Source organism: Poecile atricapillus, chromosome 33, assembly GCF_030490865.1.
Source record: "Poecile atricapillus isolate bPoeAtr1 chromosome 33, bPoeAtr1.hap1, whole genome shotgun sequence".
Taxonomy (NCBI): domain Eukaryota; kingdom Metazoa; phylum Chordata; class Aves; order Passeriformes; family Paridae; genus Poecile; species Poecile atricapillus.
This window is the reverse complement of record NC_081281.1, coordinates 2791856-2813192: the sequence shown is the minus strand read 5'-3', so window position 1 is coordinate 2813192 and position 21337 is coordinate 2791856. Positions and strand designations below refer to the sequence as shown.

The 21337-nt window shown below is 63.6% G+C and overlaps 1 protein-coding gene across 1 annotated transcript; it reads right to left on the bottom strand.

Moving 5' to 3' along the window:
* Nucleotides 1-388: 388 nt before the first annotated feature.
* On the bottom strand, nucleotides 389-17754 carry BCAN (brevican). The gene is made up of 15 exons (XM_058860727.1): nucleotides 17489-17754; nucleotides 12133-12228; nucleotides 11620-12012; nucleotides 11317-11491; nucleotides 11101-11228; nucleotides 8746-9039; nucleotides 7340-7602; nucleotides 6533-6653; nucleotides 5960-6361; nucleotides 3823-3930; nucleotides 3479-3637; nucleotides 1857-1939; nucleotides 1403-1547; nucleotides 1021-1203; nucleotides 389-945 (listed from the first exon to the last, which is right to left on the bottom strand). Exons 2-15 carry the CDS (start codon nucleotides 12218-12220, stop codon nucleotides 920-922), a joined length of 2568 nt encoding a protein of 855 aa, XP_058716710.1. The 5' UTR covers nucleotides 12221-12228; nucleotides 17489-17754; the 3' UTR covers nucleotides 389-919.
* Nucleotides 17755-21337: the final 3583 nt, after the last annotated feature.

Below are 21337 nucleotides of genomic sequence, written 5' to 3'. Positions count from 1 at the left end.
TCCCCAGTGCCATGTCCAGGGGTTATCTGTGTTCTGGTTGCTTCACTTCAGGGTTTTATGGGTGTTGCTGTTCAACACAGCCAGAAGAACTATAAAAAGCTGTGGATCTGGCACAGTGCAGGGGGAATAACAGCATGGGGAGATACCCTGACACTGGTGATGCTCTCCCATTCCCATAAATTTGCTGGGAGCAGTGTCCCATCCTGAGCCCTGAGCAGTGCCCAGCACTGCTGGGATGTGGGGACACTTTGGGTTCTGTGTCCCTGTTTCTGTGCCTAGGCTCTCCACTGCTGCCACGCTCCTTGCTCAGGGGCTGTACAGCCCTGCCAGTCCCACCCCTGTGCCAGACCCCCTCAAATAACCAGGTCACCACTCTGTGCTACCTCTTTACTGGTTTTAATGGTTTTAATACCCACAGAAGCACAGAGAGGGGGGTTGGCACTATGCACCCACTCCACGCCTGCCACAGCAGCTTCTGCCTTTCCAGGGAAGTGCAGAAGCCCCTCCACACCTCAGGATGGGGGCTGAGCTGCAGCAGAGCTTGGATGTCCCCATGTCAATCCCCACCAGGGAGTCACAGGATGAGGACCCTTGGGGCAGAGGTGGGAGGAAATGGCTGGAGGTGATGCTGGCACGTCACTGCCATCCCCTGCCCATGATGTCCCCCCCGATTTCAACTCTGTTGTGACTCCAGGAACAAAACTCCTGTTGTGCTGCATTTTGGGTCACCGTCGGTTCCTTTCAAGGGGGTCTTTAATTATTAGGATTTCTTTGTACAGATATAAAACAAACAAGGGGACAGACACCCAACAGTGAAGTTTCACCCCACATCGGGGTCTGCACCGGGGTCCCAGTGCCGTCCCCATCCACAGCGGCTCCAGGGCTTGGGGAGGCGGTGGCTGCTGCCCCAGGGACTCACTCAGTTGTTGGGGGGCTGAGCCAGGCCTGGGGGGACACAAGAAGTCCCGGCTGAAGGGAAAGCGCCACGGGCAGGTTCTGGGGGGTCGGGGTGTCACTCACCAGGGCGACAGGCCAGCTGGGGTGGCTCCCACGTGCCGTCCTGGCGGCAGCGGATGATGGGTGAGCGGCGTGGGGTGAAGCCGTGCCGGCACTGGTAGCGTGTGATGGAGCCCACCTCGTAGCGCTGCTTTGGTTTGCCAAAGGCGCGGGCGTTGCTGAGGGCGGGGGGGGGCCCGCACTGCACTGCAAGGGGGGGCAGCTCATTGCAGTCAGCCCTGGAGGGCCCCCCCAGCCCGGAGCAATCCCCCTAAAGCCCGAACAGGCTGAGGGTCCCACGCACAGGACTCGTTTCCCTGCTCTGGAGGTGGTGGAAGCCCCTCTTTGGGGTGGTGGGGGGTGCAGCCCCAGCCCCCCAGCCCTGGTGGGGGGAGGCATGGCTTACCCAGCCCCATTTTGCAGGTGTAGGACAGGTGGTAGTTGCAGGGCACGTCGCTCCACTGGCCCCCATCGTGCCACACGATGACCACGCAGTTCTCCCCGGAGAGGAAGTAGCTGTCGGGCTGCCCGGGGTGCCAGTTCTCGTAGAGCTGGGAGGACAGGCGGGACGGGGTGCACGGGACATCCCAGCACACCCCTTAGGTGCGGGGGTAACCCTGCACCCATCCGCAGCCTCCTGACTGGGACATCCCCGTCAGGAATGAGGTCCCACCTCCGTGCCCCTCAGCATGGCCTCGGAACCCCAAATCCCAGGGTCTGGCTCCCCTGAGGATGCTCAGCCCCGGTGAGGCAAGTGGCTCTTGTTTGGGAGCTTTAAAGCCCAGCCCCGGGGCCGGAGAAGGATAACGAGGGGCAGGGCAGGGTGGTCTCCCCACACAAGGGCTGGCAGCCCCGCTTACCAAGGGGCTCCCGTCAGACCACTGGAAATCCCCCTCGATGGTCCGGTCGTTCAGGCCGATCCACTGGTACTCCCTGTACTGGTCTGGGGGACACGGGGTGAGTTGGAGACAGGGACACATCCAGGTGCCACCAGTCAGGAGGGGGCTGCAGGCTGAGTTCAGGGGGATTGGGGTGACTGGGAAGTGGGGGTGTCTCTCGCCCTGCACCGGGAAGGTGCTGGGAAGACTGGGGAGAAGGGGACCCCCGAAAGGGACATCGGAGGACTCCTTTACCCCGGAGCCCCGGGAGGCGGGACAGGGCCGGCCGGGAGAGGGCGGCAGAGCCCCGGGACCCGCCTGTCCCACCTGTCCCCGCTTGTCCCCACCTGTCCCCGTCTGTCCCCGCCTATCCCACCTGTCCCCACCTGTCCCCACCTGTCCCACCTGTCCCCGCCTATCCCACCTGTCCCCGCCTGTCCCACCTGGTCCCCACCTGTCCCACCTGGTCCCCACCTGTCCCACCTGTCCCCGCCTGTCCCCGCCTGTCCCCGCCTGTCCCCGCTTGTCCCCACCTGTCCCCACCTGTCCCCACCTGTCCCCGCCTGTCCCCGCCTATCCCACCTGTCCCCGCCTGTCCCACCTGGTCCCCACCTGTCCCTGCAGGTTCTCGCCTGTCCCTGCAAGTCCCCGCCTGTCCCCGCCTGTCCCCGCCTGTCCCACCTGTCTCCACCTGTCCCTGCAGGTTCTCGCCTGTCCCTGCAAGTCCCCGCCTGTCTGTATCAGTCCCCACCCGGCTCTACCAGTCCCTTTTCTGGTCCAGCCAGTCCCTGTCAGGCCCTGCCTGTCCCTCCGTGTCTCTGCAGTTTCCTGTGCGGTCCCTCCCTGCCCCTTCCTCCTTCACTCTCATGTCTCTTCAGGTCTCTTTGCTCTCTGTCCCATTCCCACGGCTCTTGTTTGTTGCTCTGCCTTCCTCTGTCTTCCCCCATCCCTCCAAGGCTGATTCCAGACAGGTTGAGGCTTTGCCTTCAAATTTACTTGCACACGTCCAACCCTCTGCTGGTCTGTGCACTCATCACTGGATGAGGGAATTTTGTTGGAAAAGGCCTGAGAGATCATCGAGTCCAACCATTCCCCCACAGCCAAGGGCACCACTGTCCCCAGGTGCCACATCCACAAGTCTCTAAAATCCCTTCAGCAATGGGGACTCCCCTGGGCAGCCTGTGCCAGTGCCTGGCCACTGTCTCCATGAATGAACTTCCCAATATCCAACCTAAACCTCCCCAAGAGTGAGATGGATCCCCTGAGCATCCCTTTCTTCAGGCTGAGCCCCTCCCCAGCTCTCTCAGGTGCTCCTGGTGCTCCAGCCCCTTTCTCCAGCACTGTTCCCTTCTCTGGACATGCTTGAACCCCTCAGTGTCTTTCTTGTTGTGAGCAGCCCAGGACTGCACCTGTCTGCTCTCGTGTCTCTCTGTGCACCCATCCATCTTCTCACACGTCTGTCCTCGTGTCCATGTGTCTGTTCCCCCATCCGCCAGCCCTGCAGGGCTGGGCTCTGCCTTGGCTCTTTGCTACTCATTTAAAATTTGCAGCCCAGCACTGAGGGTCCCTGGGCAGAGGTGGAGGGATGCAGCATGGTCACGTACCATTGATGAAGTCCTGCTCTTCGGGGGTCAGGATGGTGGCCAGGTGCCCTCCATAGTGCCTGCACTGGGTCTCCGCATCCTCCCAGCTCCTCCGAGTGGAGAAGTGCTTGTAGCAGGCGCCCTGGAAGCTGTCCCAGCCGGGACTGCACCTCCACAGTGCTGAGCCATGTCAGGGAGCAAGGGGGGAGAGAGGAGAGGGTCAGGGTGGTGGAGCCCAACTCACCCCAAACTCCTGATTTCCCCTCATTTCTGTCTCCTGGGCCGCTGCTTCAGCAGCCGAGACAGCAGCAGGAGCTGGGAGGGGACGATCCAGCGTGGCTGTGGTGGGAGCCAGGGGGACTCACGTCTTTCACAGCTGCTGCCTCCATAGCCAGGCAGGCACAGGCAGGTGAGGTGGGCGCCGTCCTCCACGCAGGTCCCTCCGTTCAGGCAGGGGTTGGGGACACAGCCACCTGCAAGGCACACGCAGAGCTCGGGGACCTCCTCAGTGCCCAGCAGTGCCAGAGCCTCACCCTGCAGTGTCCCACAGCAGCCAGGTCTCTGAGCTGGCTCCTGAGGCCACCAGCTCTGGGGCAGGTGAAGGTCTCGGGTGCACCTCAGTGTGCCTGGAGCCATCCTGCTCTGCCCTCCCAGCACTGGGTGTGAACAGCTCAGCAGTCCCAGCCCAGAGCTGGCCAGACCTGGTTTTGGCCTCCCCCCAGAGCACAGAGATGAGAGCTGGGTGCTCTGCTCTCCCCATCACTGGGTTCATTGGCACACCAGCCCCTGGCCCACTCCCTCTGCCCAGAGCCAGCTCCTGGAGTGATGCAGCAATTGTGTTTTGGGAGAGGAACATGCAGATGATAAACCCTTCAGCACATCTCGGCCACGTGTCCTCGGCCTGGCAGCAAGGTGACCGCACGCCTGTCCCTCTGCTGTCACCTCCAGCCTGGCCAAGGCTGATAACTCAGCCGGCACCTTCCCCACGAACCCGTTACGGTCATTAATGCACCCAGAGCACATGGTGTGCTCCCAGCCCAGCTCAAGAGCGTGATGAAGGGCTGCTGCCAGCGCCGGCCGAGTGGAGACTCAGAGTCCTTGACCCACTCCAGCCTAATGATGCCCTGTTTTATGGTCCTCAGCTCGGTGGAGACGTGACAAGGGTGATGCTGCCACCCTCACCCACCCCCAGAGAGCGTCACCTCCGCACGAGGTGCCGGCGGCTGGCTCGGGATGTACAGCTCATCCCCAGCAGAGCGAGGCATGGAACAGGATCAGCAATTGAGGGCCCTAATGTCACATGGCTGGTTCTTCCCGAGCATCTCTCCTTGCCAAGGCAAAGGCAGCCGTCCCACGGGGTCTGGCCACCCTCCACAGAGCCTCCTTCGTGCCATGGGACTGGGCAGGGCACTGCCAGGGCAGGGGGGGAGGGACCCCGCATGGTCCCTCTGCTGCGGGAGCGGGGTGGGGCAGAGGTGGCGGCTGCAGGACGGGCATCAGAGCTGGGATCATCCCGGGGGAGGGGGGGGCAAAGTGGCGCTGGTGGGTGACACCCACCCACAGCAGGTCATGTTCCCACTGCTCACCCATCCCAGCGCCCATGTGGGGGGACGGGGGCTCAGGGGGGTGGGGGATGCGGTCCACAGGGGACTGCAGTTGATTTCAGGCTGCTTGGCCACTGAGAGCTGCACAAGGCACCGTGGTCTTGGTGGGGCTCTGCACCCCATGACCCATCAGTGTCCCCCATGTCTCCCCCTGCTCATGCCATGCAGCATCCAGCCCTCATCCCTCCCCCCGGGGCAGTGCAGGGTCGGACCCAGGGGGGCACACGGAGGGTGCAAAGCAGCCAGACCCCTGCCAGACCTCCCAGGTGTCCCATCCAGCCCATTCCCGGGGACTCGCAGGGCCGGGATCACGGGATTAGTTCGTCAGTGGGAGGGGCGCATGGGCAGCAGGCGCAAGGACGAAGGGAAGAGCTCGCCGAGATGCTTGTTCTACAAAGCTTTTAATTCCCTTTATTAGTACCACGGTTAGTCAGAGCAGGGACTGGGGCAGCCTTTCACTTATTGGGCTTTTTCATGGAAACAGTCATTAAAACACTTCACAGAAGTAGAAGAGATTTAAGTGCATGCAGAGATCAGACCAATTTGTTTGACAAATATGTGCTTCTCCAGACCTGTAAACCTTCCCTTACCCAGCTGAGGAAGAGAGAGAGAGAGAGAGGAGACGTGGACAGACAGACAGAGGGAAGCACAGCGTGAAGGAAAGGTGTTGGCTATCTCTAGTGCCAGAGAGCAGCCAGGAGGGCTGCCCCGAGGGCAAAGGTGGCACGGCAGGGACCCCTGGCCGAGCAGGAGCCCGCCCCGACGCTGGCCCGCTCGGTGGGCAGGGCGGGCAGGGGCACGGCCGTGCTGGGGGCTGGGTCCCCCAATGGGGTCCCCGCCAGGACCACCCCAGAGGTGTCAGTACGGGGAGAGGCGAGGCCATCCCTGCGGGTCCCACCTGCTTCTCCAGGAACGGCCGCAAGGAAACCCTCCACGGTTGCAACGGAGGGAGCAGGTTGCTCTTCCTCCTCCTCCTCTTCCTCGGAGCCCGGCGGTGGCGGCGCTGCCTCCTCTCCTCCCGGGGCCGGTGCGCTGCTGCTGCCGGGCAGCTCCGCATGCCACGGTGTCACTGCGGGGACAGTGCTCCCGTCCCCCGGGCGCACGGCCGAGGGGAGCCACACCGCTCCCGACTGCTCCTCTCCCTCCTCCTGCGTCTGCGAGGGCGCAGGAGGCAGCGGGGTCGCGCCAGGGCTTTCCACCACGTCTCCGGAGAGCTCGGCGTCTTCAGCGGCGGAAAGCGGGGGGCTCGCCCCGCCGGACTTGTGCCCGCGGCGGCGACCCCCGCCAGGTTCTCGGCTCTCTGTCGAGGAGGCAGAAGCGGCACCGGTTGGCGATGTCGGACGGTGCCCAGGTGCCCCAGGGCTGGCAGGGTGGGCCGGCCGCCCCAAGGCGTCCCGCGGACGGTCTGGGCGCTGCGTGGGGGCCACGGGGCTGGGCGGCCGAGGAAAGCCCTCAGGAGGCTCCGTGTCACCTGCTGGGGCACCGGTGGGTCCCTCTGGCTCCATGGGCTGGCCGGGGTCTCGCCCTCCGCCCGGGCTCTCCGCCGATGTGCTGCCAGGGCCCCTGCCCGGCGCTGCTCCCTCCTCCTCCTCCTCTGCAAAGGGCAAGGCAGAAAGGCAGTGAGGGGCCGGCGCCGGGAGCCAGCCGGACCGCGGGGCTGCGGGGACCCGCATCGCCTGCCAGCACTGCCGATCCTGCTCGCACAAAGGTGCGCGGGGAGATGGAAGTGGCCCCGAGCCCGTGTGACACTGTCCCCTCTGAGCCGGCACGGCTGACTGAGCTCTGGCCTGGCCGCGGCCAAGCCCAGCCCCAGCTCTCCTGTGGTGGGGGCCGTGCTCAGCCCCTCACCGCTGCACCTCGTCCCTCCAGCTGCCAGCTCCCTTCTCCAGTTCCTTGTGCTGCTAAAGCCTGGTCCAGCACAGACCCTGCACGCCGGACTCCAGCCGAGGGACACGCGGATGTCCCCGTGCTACCGCACAGCCCTACACCAGGACGCTGGAGCCCCGGCCATGGCTGCTGCCTCCACGGGACAGACAGGGACAGCTGGGGTGACCCAGGCACCCTCAGGTGCCACTGACCTCTCCTTGTGACCCTGGCACCTCCGTTCTGTGGCTGCTCTCTGTGTCCCAGCCCTGCTCCACCTACCAGTGTGGGACAGTCCCCACTGTCCCTGTCCCCCCATTGTGCTCCGCAGGGGATGGGCTCCCCAGCTAAGTGGGACACCTGCCTCGGGGGTGGCCAGGGCTGTGGGGAAAGGAGGGGCAGAGGTGGGGTGACCTGAGGACACGGAGGTAGCTAGTGGGGGGTGCCGGGCCCCTGGCCCCAGTGCGTCTTCAGGGGACTGGCTCGGCTTTCTCAGATCAGTGTCCTCAAAGAAAGGGACGGCGTAAATAGCCCCTCGCGACTCAATCTCCACTTGCGCTCTGGGCAGCTGCAGCTCCTCCAGCTTTTCTGCCACTGTGACAATCTCCTGGAGGAGATTCTCCTCAGGCTCTTGGGCTTGGTATTTTCCTGCAGCCTCAGGGAAAGAGTTTGTCCCTTCTGTGGGCAGAAAGAAAGTGGGATATTACTGCCCTGTCCTGGCTCCGCAGCAGTCAGAGATGACTTCACCCCAGAACAGGCCTGGAGCTTTGGCACCCCAGTAGGGACCCAGCTCTCCTCAGCCTCCCCTTCCCCTTCTAGACAGGGTCAGCGTGGGGGAGGATCAGGCCCTCCCAGGTGCTGGCAGAGCTGGCAGAGCCAACAGCTCCAGCAGGAGCTTGGCAGCACATGGTGGGGCCAGATCCTAAACCCTACATTCCCCTCCCTGTGGGGATCCTTCTCTACACCCCCATCCCCACCCCGGGGAGGGCACACATGCATGGGGAGTTAGTGGGTTACAGGGTTTGTGGAATCATGGGGTGGGTCCATCCTGCCTAACCCATGGCTTTCCCTGCTGAGAGATGGTGAAACTGAGGCACAGAGATGCAGAGCATCCCCATACTGTGAGCCCCCACGGCCCTGAGTGGATACATGGAGATGTGGGATCAGGCAGGAGGAGTGGAGCTCTTCTTCCTTCTGTGCCCGTTATCCCTGCCAGCCTCTGTCCTGCCTCATCGCTCACAGGCAGTGCCTTGCTGCTGCCCACAGGTCTCATTCCTGCAGGGATCGCCCCAAACCAGCCTGGCAGGCTGTGTCCCACAGCCCCAGAGACTCAGGAGTGCTCCCCAGGCCAGCAGCCCTGGGGGATGAACCCTCCTGGAGCCGTGCCCACGGAGCTCACGCAGACCGACGGTGCCACGTGGACATCCCTGTTCTGTCCCAAAGCGTGGCACGAGGTACTGAGGACATGCAGGAGCTCCCTACTGTGCCACGGTGTCAGCATGCACTGCTGGGACCATGCAGAGCGTCCCTGCTCTATCGAGAGGTGTCAGCATGCAGTGTCAGGACCATGCAGGTTATGCCTCCCCTATCAGGTCTATCGGCATGCAAGGCATCCCTATCCTAGCACGGCTCAGACGGTACCAAACATCCCCTCCCTGCCCCGAGAGCGCAGCACCGGCACAGACCGGCACGGGGACCCCGACACCAGCACCCCAACAGCAGCACCCAGCTGGGGACACGCACCCCTGCCCGGAGCCTTCCCGAGGCCTCCCACCGCTCCCTGCTCGGGAGCACCTGCGGGCCAGGGCTGTCCCTCTTTACCTCGGAAGCAGTACGCATCGTATCTGCTCTGGGCGTCGGGGAATCCCGTCTGGTTGCGGAACACGAAGATGGTTTTGACGCCCGGCAGAGCCCCGCCGCAGCGCTCCCGGGGGGTGACGATGGGGTAGCGGACGCTGCCATCAGCCAGCCAGCCGGGGCTGCAGGCGTCCAGCCCCGCGTTCCAGGCCGCGTACAACTGCCCCGGGCTCGCCAGCTCCGCACCCAGCGCCCGGCAGCGCTGCGCCGCCTCCTCCAGCGTGAACCTGTCCGGGGCCGTCTCCAGAAAGATCTCCCCTGCCAAGAGAGGAAGGAGATGGGTGTCAGAGCTGGGGAGTGAGGCATGGGCTGCGGGAGCCGCTCACTCCTCCACTCTCTGCATGACCCCAGGAGCTGGCGTGGAGACGGAAACTCCAGTGCGTGGAGGCACACCAGGGGCTGGAGGAGGTCCCGAGTGCTTCCCTGCCTGCATCCCTGCATCCCTGCCTGCATCCCTGCCTTCCTGCATCCCTGCCTTCCTGCCTGCATCCCTGCCTGCATCCCTGCATCCCTGCCTGCATCCCTGCCTGCTTCCCTGCCTTCCTGCATCCCTGCCTGCATCCCTGCCTGCTTCCCTGCATCCCTGCCTGCATCCCTGCCTTCCTGCATCCCTGCATCCCTGCCTGCATCCCTGCCTTCCTGCATCCCTGCCTGCTTCCCTGCCTGCATCCCTGCATCCCTGCCTGCATCCCTGCCTGCTTCCCTGCCTTCCTGCATCCCTGCCTGCATCCCTGCCTGCTTCCCTGCATCCCTGCCTGCATCCCTGCCTTCCTGCATCCCTGCATCCCTGCCTGCATCCCTGCCTTCCTGCATCCCTGCCTGCATCCCTGCCTGCATCCCTGCATCCCTGCCTGCATCCCTGCCTGCTTCCCTGCCTTCCTGCATCCCTGCCTGCATCCCTGCCTGCTTCCCTGCATCCCTGCCTGCATCCCTGCCTTCCTGCATCCCTGCATCCCTGCCTGCATCCCTGCATCCCTGCCTGCATCCCTGCCTGCCTGCATCCCTGCATCCCTGCCTGCATCCCTGCCTTCCTGCATCCCTGCCTGCTTCCCTGCCTGCATCCCTGCATCCCTGCCTGCATCCCTGCATCCCTGCCTGCATCCCTGCCTTCCTGCATCCCTGCCTGCATCCCTGCCTGCATCCCTGCCTGCATCCCTGCATCCCTGCCTGCCTTCCTGCATCCCTGCCTGCATCCCTGCCTGCTTCCCTGCATCCCTGCCTGCATCCCTGCCTTCCTGCATCCCTGCATCCCTGCCTGCATCCCTGCCTTCCTGCATCCCTGCCTGCATCCCTGCCTGCTTCCCTGCCTGCCTTCCTGCATTCCTGCCTGCTTCCCTGCCTGCATCCCTGCCTTCCTGCATCCCTGCCTGCATCCCTGCCTGCCTGCATCCCTGCCTGCATCCCTGCCTGCATCCCTACCTTCCTGCCTGCATCCCTGCCTGCTTCCCTGCCTTCCTGCCTGCTTCCCTGCCTGCATCCCTGCCTGCTTCCCTGCCTTCCTGCCTGCTTCCCTGCCCGCTTCCCTGCCCGCTTCCCTGCCTTCCTGCATCCCTGCCTGCTTCCCTGCCGCCCTGCACGTGCACAGAAAGCCACAACCCAGGCCCAGCTGGAGCTCTCACACAGCGTGGGATTGATTCCTGTCCTTGCAAACAGACCTGACACTTTGAAGCACCCATGAAGGGGACTGCAGAGGAGCAGATCCTCACCCTGCACTGAGCAATCCATGTGTGGAACATTTCTAAAGGAGACCTGCAAGACCAGTGATGCTGTGGTGAGGCTTCATGCTGAGGAGGGCTGGGGACCACTGCCCCAAGGTGCGTATGGACCCTCACACTGCACCCTTGTCCCAGTGCATCGTCCCCTGCACACAAGGGACAGGTCCCTCATCCCTGCTCCCTGCCTGGCACCACCCAACCAACCCCACCAGTGCCACCACCAGTGGGGAGCCCCACTGGGACCCAAAGGAGGGACCTGCCACCCCCAGGCACACATGGCCGGGCAGGAGCTGCAGCCCTTCATCTTGTGCAAAGCACGGCATGTGCACAACCAAATCCCAAACCACCTAACACAGCATGCTGCTGGTCTGGGGCAGATCACTGTGGGCACACCCCAGCCTGAGAACTGCCTGCTGCAAGAGAGAGAGCCCCACACCCCACCAAACTGAACCAGGAATGCTTTAGGAAGCGGCACAGCAAGTCCCCGCACCCGAGAGACAGCACCTGCAGCTCAGGGCAGCTTTTTCACTTAGGTTACAGGGGCAAGTTAGTGTGGGAGCAAAAGCAGAGGAGGGCAAGAGGTGGCTGGTGGCACCACAGGCACCTGGGAGGTCCTCAGCGTAGCAGTACACATCGTACATGTCCTCCGGATCCACCACTCCGTAGTTCCTCACCCCCGGGAAGCCGTTCATGTCCCCGTAACAGGCCTCCCGGGGTGTCTGGATGGGGTACCTGAGGCAGGAAAACACAGGGGAGGGCTGGTGACTGGCAGGGGAATGACGGGGTGAGGCCACAATGGCTGGGCAGCTGCGGTGCCCACCTGACGGTCTGGTCGGCGATCCAGCCGGCGTCGCACTGCTCGTAGCCCCCCAGGTAGGCGGCGTAGAGCTGCTCAGGGGTGGCGATGCTGGCGCCGATCCGGGCACAAGCTTCCTGCGCCTCGGCAAAGGTGTAGGCGTAGCGCATGGAGCCCTCCCGGTAGTGAAACACCACCCCTGGGGGCAGACACGGCCATGGGAAGGGGCTCCACCCATGTGGGTGCAGATGCACCCAGAGGAGCGTTTGCTGAGTGGGACAGGGCCCCAGCGTGCCCCAAATCCCACCGCTCCCCACCTTGAAGTACCTTTGACTTTGACATCGAGGATGTCGTGGCCGTCCTCGATGCCGTGCTGCACGTCACAGCGGTAGATCCCCGAGTCGTTGGGGCGCAGCTCGGTGAGCAGCAGCGAGGCGTTGGTGTAGCGCTGGTGAAAGATGGGCAGGGAGGCGCGCAGCCGATAGTCCTCGCTCACCTTCACCCTGTCCCCCCGAGCTACCAGGATCTCCACCTCCCTGCCCTCAGAGATGAAGGTCCACTTGACCCGGGGGGTTCCCAGCACTGCCCGGCGGCCGCCCATGCCAGCGGTGGGCTGGGGGCCAAGGTAGGTGATGAGGCAGGGGATGGTGATGTCGCCTGCCAGCACAGCATCCAGAGCTGGGTGGCGTGGGATGGAGACCTGCAGAGCCTTGAGGTCCTCTGAGTGGGAGAAGAAAGGAGCCGTGAGCAGGACTGGGGTGAGGGCCCCCCTGAGACCCCCAGTACAGGGCACCAGCGGGGCAGGGAGTTACAGAAATGTGGCTGATGATGCCGAGTTACCTGTGCCATCTCCAGGGCCAAACCCCTCGGGGACCACTGTGGGGACAAAGACCCAGAGCAGCAGCAGCAGTGGGAGGGCTGGGGCCATGCTCTGCCCTGCAAGGGGGGAATAAAAACCACCAGCTGTTCTTAGAATCCATCAGAGCACAAAAATCTGCCATCCCTGCATGAGGGGGAGCGGCTGGGGAGAGCCCCCAGCCCATGTGTGTGGGGGATGGGATGATGTGTGCTGCATTGGGGCACAGAGGGGAGCCCAGGCATGGCCACGGGGTGACCTGGACACAACGGAGGGGAGAGGGAAGGGAAACCAATGTGCCCTGGTTCACAAGAGGGAGAAGACAACATGAGCAACCAGGACCATTGGCTGGGAGCCACTGGGTGCCATCCAAGCCCTCTGACCTTCCCCAGGAGCCGGGTCCCCTGGGGACAGCAGAGTCCAGCCTGGCCCGGACAGCGCAGACGGGCTCAGCCCCAGCGCTGGCTGCCGTGGGCAGGGAGGCGATGCCAGCGCCGGGGCCGTGTCCCCACGGTGGCACCGTGAGAAACCTCGGCAAGGGCTCGGTCAGGAAACCTCAGCAAGGGCTCGGTCAGGAAACCTCGGCAAGGGTTCAGTCAGGAAGGACAAGGAGGTGGCGAGGGAGACGAGGAAGCAAGCGGGGCACACGCGTGTGCTCGTGCCGCCGCCCACGTGCAGGTGTGCACACGCGTGTGCGAGCGCTTGCGCACGTGTGCCCTGCCAGGGGTGGCTGGTGGAGGGAGCTGAGGTCAGCGAGCAGCCGGGGGGACAGCCCAGAGCACACAAAGCACGGGGCAGAGGGGGAGGGAAGGAGCAGGACGGCTTCTTTGCCATTCAGCTCACGCCGGAGGCTTCCCGCGCACGGGCTGGGAAAAGCGAGGCTGACCAAAGCTGCCATTATGTCCCAGGCCTCTCTCAGGCTGCCTGGCACAAAGGGCTCTCACCGGTGGGCTGAAAGGAGAGCCCAGGGACCAGCACCAGCCCCCAGCCCTCTCCAGGGAGCAGCACAGGGGTGATGGGCACCTCAGGGGGGGCTCCAGCTGCCCTTGCAGTCTTGCTGCTCTTGCAGCTGTCCAGAGAGGACGCTGATGCTGGGAATGTGAGGAAATGTCCCTGGTGGGTGCACTGCTCCAATACCCCCTCACCCATCTGCAGGGGCTCCTTGGGGGGCTGGAGGCTCCTCAGCCTCCCATGTCAGGGGTGCATCGTGCCATTGCCTGGGAACAGAGCACCTCGGAGCAGCTTTGTAATTTATGAGCTCTTTGCGCTGTATTGATTTCAGCAGCCACAGGAGCAGCTTAGGCAGCTCCGTGTGCAGCCACTGGCTGCCAGGCACAGCCTGACAAGACTCTGTCCTGGTCACCTGCATTCCTCTTCAAGCCAGAGTGTGCCCAGGGGACCCCTGCCCTGGGGAGAGGGTGTGAACACAGCTCCGGGCAGCAAACGCTGTGCACACACCCCCAGCACCAATTACCATGGCTGTAGAGCCCCTGGAGCCACGTTCATACAAGCCTGGCACCCCATGCCAAGAACATCCAGCCCTGGAAGCACAGTGTGGGTGCACAGCCCCTGGAACCACGGACACTCAGCCCTGGAACCACAGACACTCAGCCCTGGAATCACAGACACTCAGCCCTGGCAGCACATTGTGGATGTACAGCCCCTGGAACCACGGACATCCAGCCCTGGCAGGGCACAGTGTGGATGTACAGCCCCTGGAACCACGGACACTCAGCCCTGGAACCATGGACACCCAGCCCTGGCAGGGCACAGTGTGGATGCACAGCCCCTGGAACCATGGACACTCAGCCCCTGGAACCACGGACACCCAGCCCTGGAATCACAGACACTCAGCCCTGGAACCACGGACACCCAGCCCTGGCAGGGCACAGTATGAGTGCACAGCCCCTGAACCACGGACACTCAGCCCTGGAACCACAGACACTCAGCCCTGGAACCATGGACACTCAGCCCTGGAACCACGGACACCCAGCCCTGGCAGGGCACAGTATGAGTGCACAGCCCCTGAACCACGGACACTCAGCCCTGGAACCACAGACACTCAGCCCTGGAACCATGGACACTCAGCCCTGGAACCACGGACACCCAGCCCTGGCAGGGCACACCGTGTGCATTCCCTGGCACCGCACACCGTGGCTGCACAGCCCACAGCACAAGGCACTAAGCATGGACAGGTCCTAACACAAAACTCGGTGGGTTTAAAGCCCCTGGCACCACAGTGTGGACGTGGAGCATCCCGTGCAGACCACAAACGTCCCCTGCCCAGCAGGAGCTCAGCAGGAGCAGCCAAAGCTCGATTGCCCAGGGCCTGGCCAGTGGTGCCAGCGCCAAGCCAGGGCCTTTCTGCGCTCCGGACGGGTATTTTGAATGCAGCCCCATGGTTCTGGACCAAGGGACAAAACCCTCCTGCATGGCAGCCATGGCCAGGCTCCAGTGCAGAGGCTGGTGCCACCCCCTGGGCAGCCAAGCGAGGAAGGCTTTTGTTATGGGCACCTTTTCTTCCCGTCCCCAAAGGCGCCACGGTGGCGCAGACAGTGGCCCCGAAGCCCCAGGGAGGAAATCCAAGTGATAAAAACTCCACAGGAATTGGTCAAGCTGGAGTGTCTCCTTCCCTCCTGTGCCCACCCCTGACTGGACCTGTGTGCTGGCACTGGGAATGGGATATGGAAAGGGTTAAAACCAGTTTCACCCTGCCCATGGGTGATGGCTCGAGCTCCTGGAGTCCCATGCTGGCAAGAGACTCTCAGACGTCAAGTTTGGGGTTTGGGGTTGGATTTTTGCAATGAGTATTTTTCCTGTTTTCCACAAATGGAAAATCTTTCAACCCACAAGTTATGAAGGAAAAGCTGGGATCAGGACTAGGGAAGGGCAGCCAAGAAAGGTTGAATGGTTATAATGGCAGCAGCTTGTGAGGCTCAATTGTCCCAGAGAGCTCAGAGCTCAGAAGCTGCCGGGATCACACAGACACACAGGCACACACGCACGTGGCAGGGCCAGCTAACCTCCATTTCTGTGGGAAACCAGGTGGAAAATGGAGCTGAAGTCTATTTTGGGACAGCACTGATCTTTTTTTCTCCCCTGGGCTCGGCCCTGCTTTCAGAGCTGAGCACAGGACCTGCAGGATCTGGGGCTGCATCACCTGGTGCAAGGCTCAAGGCGGGACATGCTGCGAGTGGATGCCCGGGGGGTGTCCCTTTTCATCTCCGGAGAGGGATTTTCTGCTCCGCGGCCCCTCGTCCCCTGATGGTTGCTCATCCCGGCTCCCAAGGTGCCCTGGCAGCCCGCAGCGAGCTGGAGGAGGGGGAGCGGTGGCTTTCCAGGGATGCTCAGCTGCAGAATGAGTCAGCAGCCGCCGGCACGGCCTGGCCCCGCTCCAGCCCCATCGCCACCAGCAAAGGGCTCCGGACGCGCCGCTGCGGGGAACAGACCCACAGCCCCGGCTCCCGCGTGTCCGTCCCCCCGGAACTGCCCAGGACCCGTCCCCGCGGGGCCATCGGGGGGTCCCTGGAGCGGGGCCGTGCCGGGCACACGCCAGCTCCGCTCAGGGGGGCGCGGGGAGCGCCCCGCAGCCTCTTGGCAGCGGCTGCTGGCACAGCTTAAAAGGCCGGAAGCAGGTGGGGAGAAGGGGGGGTCCCTCCGGCTGCCAGAACCCCTCGCCCCCTCCCCCCAACAGGGAGAAAGGGGTTCCTTGTTGCAGGGGGGTCCGGGAGAGCACAGGGAGGGTCCCTGGGGAGATTCGGTCCCGCGCAGAGGAGTGAGGGGGGAGCAGAGCCGGCAGGAGCCGCCGGGGACACACGAGCACGTGTACCCCTGGGTAAGTGTGTCACACGCGCATGTGAAAGGTTTGCACACCCGTCCCCGCCTTCCCCGGCTCTGCTGGGGAAACTGAGGCACGAGGTGGAACAGAAGTGTGGGGCGGAGGATGGGAGTCCCCGATTTCAGCACCGCAGCTCAAGTGGGACCCAGCCCCGCTGCCGCTCACCAGCAAATTCGCCTCTCCCCCCTCAGGGCACAAAATCACCCGATCTCCCAGTTCCTCCAGTCTAAAGCCGTTCCCTGAAAAGCAGCGCTGAAACATCCTGCTCATCCTCTCCCTGCCACGCCTGAGCCCAGAAGCTGGAAAAAGGCTCCAGGCTGGGGCAGAGGGAGGTTTCTCCCACCCCCCGGGCAGCCAAAAGGAAGAGCAACAGGTTCTGGGTTGGGCTGAGATAGGAGAAGTCGGCGTGACAGGAGCAGCGGTCCCTGGCAGGGATGCTCAAGGGCAGCCCCTTCATCCCGGGGATGAAATGCTCCGGCTGCGGGAGGGGAAGGGGACTGCAGTAAAATTCCCTCTCCCCGGGACACCCCACGGTGGATCTGGGGTTCACACTGGGGCTGATCGCTTGGGAAAAGCCATGAAAACCCTGAAAAATTTTCCCTCGGCCCCTCCTGCCGCCCCCACCGGGACAGCAGAGGGTGGGGACAAAGCCGAGAGAGCTGGGGGAGGACAGGGAGAGCCGGCGGTGCCCTAGAGCCATCCCAAACCTTGGGCTCGGCCCCAGCCCCCCGGGACCGGGCAGCTTTGCCCCTGAGCCCAGCCCACCCCCACGGGGAGCAGCGACACGACCGGGCAGGAGACGGATCACTGGCCAGCTCCGTGCCTCAGTTTCCCTTTCCACTGCTACCCTGATCGCAGCCTCCTTGGGACAAGGACCCGGCCAAAAGCTCTGCAGGACAGACGGAGAGGACTGTCCCCTGACTGAACACACCAAACCCATCCTGGATCCCCGGCCCCGCTCCCAGAACAAGGATCCCGTGGGAGCAGCTGCTGAAAGAGCCCGGAAAATGCCCTTTCTCCCCCACCCCTCTGAGCCTCGCTGCCGGAGGGGCTGCGGGACGGGCTGGGCTCCAGGCTGCAGCAGCCGGGCAGCACCAAAGTCCTTTCTCCTTCCAACTTCTCCAGAGCCCCCCCAGCCCCCGCTCTGCCCCCGGCGCTGCGGAGCCGCTACAAGCTGCCCCTTTTAGAAAGAACTTGCAGCGCGGTGCCGCGCTCGGGAGGGTCGGTGACAAGGACAAACCTCCCCGAAAGCGGCACCGTGGGCTCCCGCAGCCCCGAGCATCCCCCGCTGCGGGGCAGGAGGATGCCCCGAGCGCCTGCATCCCGCGGGGAAAAGCGCCAGGAAAGCTCTCGGCATCCCCAAACCGGCTCAGGTCTCGTCTCACTTTCCCCCCGTGCGGGGGTGAAACGCGATATTGAAAGGAAAAGCGCAGTACGGCAGCGCCGGGGGGACACCGCAGCTCCCGGGGCACCGCCGGCCCCACGCGCTCCCCGCACCCCACCTGGCTCCGTGCGTGGCCGCAGCCCCGCGGCGGGGACCCCTCGGTTCTGCGGGGGGAACGGCGGAGCCGGCGGGGCCGCCCCTGGCCCGGGCTCCCGGCGTGGGGCTGAGCTGCGGCTCCTCCGGGGCAGCTTGGCAGGACGGCTGGGAAGGAGCTGCACCAGGCATAAGTGCAGGCACCGAGAAAAGAGGCTTCTGTGTGTGTGTCCGTGTCCTCCACTCTTCTTTTTTTTTTTTTTTTCTTTTTCTCCCTTCCCCTTTCCCTCCTCCTTTTATATTTATTCCTTCCCCTAATTAAGAAGGAAAAAAAAAAAAAAAAGATATTACCGTGTTGGCAGGCTCCTCGTCCCTCCCCGTCCCTCCCTCCTGGCAGCTGGCAAACCCCGCACGAGAGGAGGATGCTGAGCCCGGGCACGGTGTTAACCCAATGCAGCAGAAGTCTCTCGGACCCTGCCAGAGATCCGGGGGTGTCCCCGCCGCAGCCCCCGCCCTGGCAATGCCCTTGGAATGGTTATTCCTCGTATTTGGCAGCTTCAGCCGGACGGGGAAGGGGCCACGGGCGGGGGTCCCGGTGGCCAGCAGAGGCTTTGTCATGCAAAAGCCGCGAGGCCGAGGTGGGTGGAGGCACCGTCCGAGGGCTGAGGGGACCCAGGGGCTTTGCCAGCCCCAAAGGGTGGTGGGAGCAGCCAGACCCGACCTCCCGGCACAGCACTCACAGCCAAATTTGGTCCTGCAGAGAGATGCCGTGCCTCAGTTTACCCACCTGCATCTCCGTCAGGATAGTTTATGGCGCTTGTTCCTGGAGGAATGTGGAAATGCCAGGAAAGCCGGGCGCTCAGTGAGGTCTGGGGGGCAGCTGGGACGCCTCATTTACAGACTCGAGCCCCTTGGCAGGAGGGCAGCGCCCAGGAGCTGGCACCAGGGGGGTTTTTAACCAGATCTCGCTCAAACTTTCCCTGGCACGGAGCATTCCCTGCCCGGGGGGGCGGCGCGGAGCCTGCCAGGGAATTGCTCGGGTGAGTTTGCAGAAAGCCCAGCTCCTGAGCAGAATTAATTATTTGTCGCCCTGGGAAATAATTGCAGGCGGCAGAGGCGGTCTCGGGAGCGGAGCGGAGCGGGGAGGGGTGAGGCTCCAGCGGGTGATGCTCGGCTGCTGGGGCACTCACACCGCGCTGCTCCGCCCGGGACGGGACCGGGACGCGCCCCAGGGCTGCCCCAGCCTCTGTCTCCCCAAACCCAAGCCGTGAGGTCACATCCTGCACCCGGATGGGAAATCCGTGCAAAAAAATGCGCTTTGTGGGAAAGGGCTCGCGGCTGGGGGAGCCGCGATGTGCCTGCTCAGCAAGGAACGTCCCTCATCCTAACTGGGAACAAATGTTCCGGCAAGCCTGGGCTTTCCTTGCTGGCTCGGAGGGAACTTTCCAGGGCTGCTGCTCTGCCAGCTCCTTCCCAGGGCAGCTCCTGGTCCTTCCTGGCTGTTGGCATCGATGGGGCAAAGTCCTTGGGACATCCAGCTCCTGGAAGGGGCAGGAGAGAAGGGAGAGAAGCAAGGCAGGAGCAGGACACGACCCTTGTCAGACACCAGAGAATCCCCATCCCTTCCTTCATGCCCAGCCCCAGCAGCCCAGGGCATGGAACGGGGTCTGGTCCCACAGGGACCCCCGACAGCCCCAACCCCCAGCCCCAGCTGTGTTCAGGCTGGAAGGGCCCCAGGGCCCAGCTGTGCTTCCTCCCCCTCCTCCTCCAGCCCTGCTCAAAGTCACGTACAAGCCCGTGCCAAGCACCCCGTGCCGTGCACCCCGTGCCAAGCACCCTGTGCCGTGCACCCTGTGCCGTGCACCCCGTGCTAAGCACCCCGTGCCGTGCACCCCGTGCCAAGCACCCTGTGCCGTGCACCCCGTGCCGTGCACCCCGTGCCGTGCACCCCGTGCCGTGCACCCTGTGCCGTGCACCCCGTGCCATGCACCCCGTGCCAAGCACGTGCCAGCTCCCACCCTGGGGCTGCGGGGCTGGGACACCCTCCAACCCCCACAAACCTCTGCCACAGCTGAATAACCACCCTGAGCACCCCACGGGGACAGGGGGCACAGACATCCCAGTCCCAGGGGGTACTGAGCCTGAGAACCCCTCAGGAGTGTGTCCTCACCCTGAGCGTCAGCCAGGGACAGGGACATCCCCATCCTAGGGGGTCCTGATCCCCAACACCCCCCAGGGACAGGGACAGCCCCATCCTAGGGGGTCCTGATCCCCAACACCCCCCAGGGACAGGGACAGCCCCATCCTAGGGGGTCCTGATCCCCAACACCCCCCAGGGACAGGGACAGCCCCTTCCTGAGAGACTCCTGACCATGAGCACCCCTCAGGGCAGGGGACATCCCCCTTCTTGGAGTCCCCTGACCCCAGTCCCCAGGAGCACAGATGTCCCCATCCTCAGTCACTGACAACCCCCAGCACACCGGAGAAGGAAGGGATTCACAGACATGTACACCCCAGGGTGCCCCCAGTTTGGCCCCAGGATCCCCCAGTCAGGGAAGCACTGGGACTCCTCAACACCCCTGGGGATCCTGAGTCCTCCCTCGGCTGCAGGATTGGGATCATCCTGCTGAACCCTGCTCTTGGCTGGGAGAGAGGGAACCGGGCACAATGGGGAACCCCAAAAGGCAGGAAGAGGAAGAGGGGGACAAGGCCAGGGAGGAAGGAAATGCTCACTCCCAGGACATCTCCCAGTGTGGCCATGAGCACTGGGGGCCCTTTTGCAGCAGCCACCAGTTTTGGGGGAACCTCGACATCCCAGGGGCACCCAAGAGAAGGTGGAAAGGAGGAAAGTGGGAGCAGCCAGGGGGCAGGGAAGTTTTGGAGCAGATGTGCTGTGGAAATGAGGAGGAGGATAAGGACATGCAGCAGAGCTTCATCACCTCACTGTCCAGAGCTCTGGGGACCCCAGATCAATTATTCAAGCTCAGCGCTCCCTGTGCTCCTTAATGGCATTTCAGTCTTGGCTGTGAGAGGCAAAGCAGAGCCAGGCCAAGGAGCCAGACAGGATGTCTGGCCGGAGATGAGCCGGAAAGACGATGCCTTTGGGGACCCCTGAACTGTCCCACGATCCAAGCACCGGGGGAAAAGCCCGTCCTTCCGAGGGCTGCTGCTGTTGCTGCTCCCCATATGGAGAGCGTGAGACCCCCAGCAGCTCCCGAGTGGTTCGAGGCTGGAAGGAGCTCGGGGACGGCTCTGGGTGGCCTTTGCCAGCAGAGGGGACTGTTGCTTGTCTTTCCAGAAGCGCTCGCCTAGAGCCTGTCCCGTGGGACAGCCCGGGAGGAGACGGTCCTGTCCTCCTTGCCCTGCTGAGGACATAGCGGGGACCCTCCCGTGGGAAAATCCCCGTCTCCCGGGAGGAAACGCTGGCAACAATTCTCTCCCCAAGCGACATTTTCCTGCTCCTTTTGTTCACAGAAACCTCCCGAGTCTGAATTTTTGAATCTCCACCCCTTGCCAGCCCACTGCCCTTCCCCCAAATAAGTCATCTGGGGTAAATAAAAAGAGAAAATCAAAACTCCCAATCCCCAAATGCTCCCCGTGAAGCGATTCCTATCCCGATCGCGACTCTCTGACCTCGCGGGTGGGAGCTCTGTCGGGAACCAAAGGCGGAGTTTCGGAGGCTGCCGGAGAAGCAGCTCCTGTTGGGCTCTCGGCTCCACTCACCCCGCACATCTGGAAAGAGGGAAGACTGCAGCTGGACACAGCTGGATGCAGCGCCCCAAGGAGCCCTTGGCTGGGAGAAGGCGCTGCGCTCCCCGAGGCTCCTCGCTCCGCAGAGGGATTTCCGTACGGATCCATCCAGGGCACCCGAGCT